The sequence below is a fragment of the Corvus brachyrhynchos genome, unplaced genomic scaffold, assembly GCF_000691975.1.
Source record: "Corvus brachyrhynchos isolate BGI_N302 unplaced genomic scaffold, ASM69197v1 scaffold302, whole genome shotgun sequence".
Classification (NCBI taxonomy): domain Eukaryota; kingdom Metazoa; phylum Chordata; class Aves; order Passeriformes; family Corvidae; genus Corvus; species Corvus brachyrhynchos.
This window is the reverse complement of record NW_008237244.1, coordinates 1,922,830-1,929,769: the sequence shown is the minus strand read 5'-3', so window position 1 is coordinate 1,929,769 and position 6,940 is coordinate 1,922,830. Positions and strand designations below refer to the sequence as shown.

Sequence of the window (6,940 nt, the reverse complement as noted above, 5' to 3'; positions counted from 1 at the left end):
GAAGAAACCCTCTCCTGCCTCAGTTTCCCCACAAAGCATGCCTGGAGAGTCCTGTCTCCCTTCTGTCAGCCTTAAGATGTTCCAGAGAATCTGTTTGGACATTTAAAGACTCAGGAGGGTGGCTTGTTTTGTTTTGAAACTGTCCTTGTTATCTCATGTTTATCCAGTTGTTTTCAATGTTAAGTTTCAAATCTCTTTTGTTAAAAATAAATGGGTGAAATGTTGGGGCCCTCCCCCTGCCATGTAGCCCTGGGAGAGGGGCCCTGAAGGGACAGACACGGGGTTTCCCTGCCCCTGGTCAGCCTCGTTCCCCAGTGGTTGGTTTGTGTTCCCCTGTGGACAAGGACCCTCGGGTCCCATGATTGAGCAGTTCCTCGGCAGAACCCGGCCATGCGGCTGGAGAAATAAACATCTCTGAAACATCTACCAAGAATCGGTCCATATATATTTCTTTCCCATGGGCCTCGTTGTCTGATACATGTGTTGCAGTTTCCCCGCTGTAACAGTGTCCGAGTTTCTGGATGGAGACAATTGTGGGTTTTGATTAAGCTGTTCAGGATTATTTCTCCCTAAGTCATCCTTAAATGAAAACATGATATGGTTGTGACTGTATAGCTATTCCCTGTATAGCTATCCTGTCAAAGTTCGTAGAGATTTTGTTTTAATGTCTTATGTAAGGTAAGAGGTGATAATTTTATATTTCTCATTCATTTTTAGTGATATTTCTTTTATTATTTCAGATCTCTGAGAAATATGGGCTGCCAGTTGAAAAGATTGCAAAACTTTATAAGAAGAGCAAAAAGGGGTAAGTTAGTTAACTAACTAAGGATCTATTGCAGAATCCTTTAGAAGTACTCAGAGATACCAGTCATACTTGGGGCCTCATGATGCTGGGCAACATAAACTCTTTCAGAAGACATACCCATGTGCTTGAACTCTTCATGTCTGTGGAGACTGTAGGCAATGGCAGAGGAGGAAACATGGATCTCCAGTCTGTGTCTGACATAAGTGTTCATAAGCTTACTGTGAAGAAAGACTTTGTGGATATGTGGATAAAGTCTGTTTTGTAGACAATATGCTTAATAACATTGTGGAGGGCCAGCATGGGAGATGCTGCCTTTGCTGTCAATGCAGTGTGGAGTTTTCCTGCAGTGTTAGGAAGTAGGCCACTGTCCTATTCTGAAAGACAGGCAGGCAATGTTTGCTGCAGGGGTTTCAGCTGAGTAAATTTAGACATGAATGTCACAGCTGGACTTTTAGAATAGCTAGGCTACTGCTTCTTGCCATAAAACTAAATCTCTCCACCTCAGCTTTTTTTTTAGTTCTATTCAACCACAATATTGTAGTGATATAATTTAAACCAATCATTTATTTTCAGCTGTAACTCTAGCTTAGGGCATTGTTGTGTCTGGGGATTTCTTTAGCTTTTGAGAAGACAGGTGAAATTTCTCATGTTTTGCTTCTTTCTAAGTGACAGACAAAACACTTGGAGGTAAAGAGTGAGGAAAACACTCATATACACTTCTAATAATCATTGTTGATAGTCTCACATCCAAGTGAGTTCTAAGTCTGTGAGCTGTGTGCAAAGCACAAATTACACTGCTTCCCTGTGTTAGCAACTCACACCACAGAGGTGCAGCAGCTCACATGGCGTGCCTGAGGAGTAGCATGGAGGTGTCTCTGTGGGAGCCAACGCCAGGCATGGGAAGCACCAGCTAGCTGTGTCTGCCAGGGATCTGAAGTGCAGCTCAGCTGTAGGTAGCCTAAGTGTGTTAACATCCCAGCACTGGCGTCTCCACCTCAGCTACTCTGGCAAGGAGCAGCCTCTAATCCAAAGGCTGTAAGGGACTACAGGGTAGATCGTGATGATAACTCCCACTAGTGATGCTGTATTGGCCTGTGCTGGAGTCTGGTTTTGTGTTGTAGAGAAGTGAGTACATGTGGCAGAGTGCACAGCTTTCCCTTTCAGTACATAAAAACATATGGTACATAAAAACATTGATTTCTGCCTTTGTCACCAGTATCCTGGTAAACATGGATGACAACATTATTGAGCACTACTCCAACGAGGACACGTTCATCCTGCACATGGAGAACATGGTTGAAGGCTTCAAGATCACACTGACAGAGATCTAGCCTCAGGCAGAGCCTTTTTGTAAGGAACCACAGCATTTCATTCTTCTTGGAAAGCAGAAGATTCCCCGTGAACTTGACAGATGTTGATCAGAGAAACTGTTACAAGACTGCATTGAAAATATTGTCCATTCTGCACATGTGCACCCACTGCATACAGACTTGGGTTTGTCAAGCACAAGGCCACTCACGTTAACCTGGTCCCTTATTTATTGTTCCCTACTCTCTAGTGTACAAGCAGTTACCAACCCCCAGATTTGTAACCAGATGACCCACTGCAAATGTGAAATGCAGCATTTTAATCCATACTTCAGTGTGGATAAGCTCATTCTAAAACATGTTAAGTAACTATGCTGGTCTAGTTTCAGAAATCTGGTATAAATCACTTTACCAGTAGTTGTCTCCGTCATTGCTAAAAATCTGTTGCAGTGCTAAAGATGGGGAAAGTGGCTGACAGTTCACTTGCTCAGATTGATCCATATCTCTCTATACTGTATAGTCTTGCCAAATACCTCTGGTAGTTCTCAGCACGTAGCAATGAGGACTTGTAAGTAAGGCATTCAGCTACAAATGTCACTTGTAAGTAAATGGTAAAGAAACCATTTTAACCTTGTATATAATGTTTATAATATGCAATAATATATTTTAACTACTGTATGTGGGCATGTTTACTGCCTCTATGTTTTTGTATGTATTTGGTTTAGGGTTTAATAGAATCTTTCCTAGAGGAGTAAATCGCTGCAATCTGTTAAGGAGTGTGTACTGAGAAGCTGATAACTGAATCTGTACTCATATGCTCCATCCTCACTCACACAGTTATATATTGAAATATTAGAGCAGACTCTGCTACCAGGGGTTGGATGCTCTGGTACAATGGGGCCCACCTTAGGTGCCCAAGTCCCAGCTGTAGATACCTGAGTGTCCCATGCAGCCGTAACAAAATTCAAGAGACACCGTGTGTCTGCTGCCTGGTTTGCCTAGAGGTACAGAAAGGACTTCTTCCTGGTCGTCTTCCTTTGATGAAGTGGAGGCTCTTAAAGTGTCCTTTTCTCAAACCTGTGGTGGGAAGGTTCTTTCCGAAGCAGCCGGTACATGAAAGCATTTCTCTAGACTGTAAGAAACAGGACTTCAAACTCTTCCTCTTAAGTGTACTTCCTCTTGTATTTCCATTGAATGATTCTGTTGTGATTCCTAGGACACTAGGACATATAAGCCTGGGCTTGGTATAAATAGTTTATCAAAACTGGAACAATTTTTTCACTGGAGAGTGAGTATCCGACAACTGAGGTGTGGAGATAGGTCTCTCTCTCAAGGGCTGCATCTGAATCCAAGTTGAACTGCATGGTTATTCCATCAGATTCCACGCCTGCCTTATGAATTCTGTGAAGAAATAAAGTTGTGCAGGCTAAAATCATACCAGGAAAGGGGTTAAAGGCCTGAATGTCCCTATGACATCCAAACCCAGCACCTCTCTCTCTCCATTCCAGCTCCTCTGCCTATTGTAAAGAGCTCCTCATGCAGCATATAATTCCATGAGTTTCAGCTGCATTTTATTCTCTATGCACTATACATGGATCCTGTGTGACAGACAGAAGTGTGGGTCCTTTCCTACATGCAGCTTTTAGAATTTATTCTTTTCCTTCTGAAACCTTTTCTCCTTTAGAACCTTTATTTTTAGGTGGTTAATGGCAGAAAGAAACACTGCCTAGTATAACAGGGCTCACGTAGTGTTTTGAGCTGTGTGGAGGTATTTACATTCAAGCAAAGTAGCTGGGGTAACTGACCAGTCTGATTTGGCCATATCTGCATGAATTATCCTGCAAGTTCTTGCACACTTCCTTAACTTCAAGTAGCATCCCATTAAAATCTCTACTTCTGTTAGAAATGTTAGATACATGTCAAGGTTTCTGTGGGACCAGAAACTATAAAAGGTTCAGGCTGGTAGTGTCAGGGCTAGCATCCAGAATCCACATATGCCTGTAGAGCAAAGTGTGTATCCTGTCTTTCTCCTGCCCTTTTCTTTTGGTATGCACTCTTTCTCCTGATGCAGAATTCTGTAGTAATGTCCTTAACTTTATATAAAAATGCACTCCAGCAAAATGCTCTTGCTACCCTGCTCAAGAGCAAACATCCTGGGAATACAAGAGATTTAAGATTGTTCCATTTGTTTCTACTTGGCTCAGACTGAGATGAAAAGTCTATGCTGATTTATCCCAGATACTTTTTTCCTAAAGGAAAAAAAGAGGACAGTTTGGACAGGAGGCATTAGGAACTGGGACCAGCATGCAGGACTGCTGAGCAATACTGTTAGTTCTTGTATTTCTATGTTGGTGTTTAGAATCCTCAGAATATCAGCTAGGATCTCTCAGCTGGTCAAGATGTCTGGGCAGAAGCTGCAGGTTAAGCGTAGGAGTAAATGTATGCAGGAGTTGAGCCTTGGTTCTGCCCCCAACAAGCCTGCTGTCCAACGGAATGCCTGGGGCTGGCCTGGGTTGGAATGTGCTGTGTTATGAAAGGACAGTGAGAATTCAGGCATCACAGAGAAGGACAGGCTGTCCTGGCAGCACCAGCACTCAGGTTAATGGGATGTTGTTGTCTTACACTTGGGTGGAGATGAGCTGAGATCGGTTGGGTGCTGCAGCATCCTCTGATGAGGAGCAGTGCAGGATCAGTGAGAAGTGCAATGCTCCAGGAATACTGGGGCTTAAGGAACTATCTTTCCATTGTCATTTTAGCAGCTTTCAGTCAGCCACTATCCAGAGAAGGAAAGTTGCTTCCAAGATTAACTGAAAGCTATTCTAAATACATTTTAAAGTGTGCAAATTCCTGATAGTAGAAAGCTGATACTCCTGACTTTAGTTCCTTCTTACAGTCTCAATGAAGTTATCAGGAAGGCAACTAGATTGGTGGTAAGATTATTTTAAAACAGCAACTAGAGCTAGATAAGAATGATCACCCTTAACTTTGTCTGCCAGGGTCTGAGGGCTTTGTTTCTATGTCACTAAGACATTAGAAAGAGTATCCATACTGCACCCCTCCAGCTGTAGTTAATAGCATCAGCTGCTGGAGGAGCACTGAACCTTGGATGCTGGTTGTGGCAAGCTACAAGCTCTCAAGGTTCACGTTGTTGGTCCAAATCAGCCCATCAGAGTGGTGGGAAAGGGGCAGTATGAGTAATGCAAACTTCTGAAGCAGTGACTACCTTGTGCCCTGCTTGACTCAGATGTCCTGAGGAGTACATAGTGCTTACATGTATATTGTTTAAAATATACATGTTGCTTTTGTATGATAAAAATTATTGGTTAATGCTGGATTTTCCAAATGTTATGAGTTAAGTGGAAGTAAGATTTGGATACTGTTCAGCAGGGGACAGGAATATCTGCCTTGCCTCCTTTTGTTTCTTTGTGGCACTGCTGTGGTTGTTTATTTAAAGGAACAAAATTCTCATTTCCTCTTCTTCTTCAAGACAGCAGTCTTGAATCTTAACTAGTGCAGCCTGAAGAGTGGCTTGCTGCTCAGTGCATTTTCCCTATGAAGAGTTACAGCAATGCAGTGTCTGTAGATGTTGTGTTTTCAAAGACTCTGATAGAGATGTACAAAAGGAGATCAGTCTTCTAATTTTGGTTCCTGCTGCAGATTTGGCACTTCATCCATCCATTTGATGTTTTATTATGAAACCCTATTCAAATTCTCAAAATCTAGTTCTTTCTCACGGTCAGGTGTTGATATCTCCAAAATAAAGTGCATCCTTTGAGTAAAGCTTTGTGGATGTATGGCGATATCCCCATCAAGACATTTTAGAGGATTTCTACTACTGAGTGTAAACTACAAAGAAAAGAATGTTTTCTTCCTGTGTGTCCTCTGTCACAAACATTTTGGTCAATGGAATTCAAAGATCAAATATCTTTCTTATATATTTTTCTCTTTCATTTTATGAATTGTTTAAATGTAAATTAATTCAAACAGTTAGTAAAATCTAAACTCTCTAGCTGTCAGAGATGCTGTATATTGATTGAAATGGAACTGGAAAGGAGTATCTTACGACTTATAAAATGTAAAGCTTATTAAATGTTTATATGCTCTTCCATTTCCTATTAATTGAGACAAGATACAAACAAGAATGTTTGTGCCAAAGATTGTGACAAGCCTTCTTTCTGGCAAACAAGGAAACTATGTATAAATAGTGTGCTTTTATATTAAGAATATAGCTCATGTAACTTAATAGTGTTGCAACTGGGAGAGGGGTTTGATAAGCTGTAAATACAGTTATTTTATTTTTTGTACATTTTTAAGAAGGAAAAAAATAAATATTCCTATGTATGAGATAATATTTCTGTTGCTGTGGTGTGTGTCACTACATCTCTCCAGGAGAGACAGTATGTGAAAATACCTGAAGGAGGGTGCAGAGAGGATGGAGTCAGGCTCTTCTAAATGGTGCCAATGACAGGACCAGAGGCAAGTGGACACACGCTAAAATACAGGAGGTTCCCTCTGAAATCAGGGACTGATTGTGTGTGTGCGTGACTAAGCCCTGGAGAAGGTTGCCCAGAGAGGTTGTAGAGTCTCTATCCCTGTAGGTATTTAAAAGCTGCCTTGACATGGTCCTGGACAACCAACTCTCACTTGCCCTTCTAGAGCAGGGGGGTTGGACCAGATGAACTACAGACATCCCTTCCAAGCCCAACTATTCTGTGGTTCTGTGACTTGTTGGAGTGTCCCGGGAACCTGGCTGGAGGCACAGACACTAACATCTTTGTGACTCCTGGGCACCTGGGATGAGATCCTTACTGTGTCTACTCCAAAAGCA

The 6,940-nt window shown here is 41.9% G+C and overlaps 1 protein-coding gene across 7 annotated transcripts in view; it reads left to right on the top strand.

The window, feature by feature from the left end:
• The window catches only part of GRHL2 (grainyhead like transcription factor 2), a 68,524-nt gene extending 62,061 nt beyond the window's left edge, over positions 1–6,463 (top strand). For all 7 annotated transcript variants that reach the window (XM_017730344.1, XM_017730342.1, XM_017730343.1 and 4 more), the window contains 2 exons: positions 741–805; positions 2,022–6,463. In XM_017730344.1, coding sequence (XP_017585833.1) covers positions 741–805; positions 2,022–2,136 — 180 coding nt within the window. In that variant the 3' untranslated portion in view covers positions 2,137–6,463. The remainder of the gene's footprint in view (positions 1–740; positions 806–2,021) is intronic.
• The last annotated feature ends 477 nt before the right edge of the window (positions 6,464–6,940 follow it).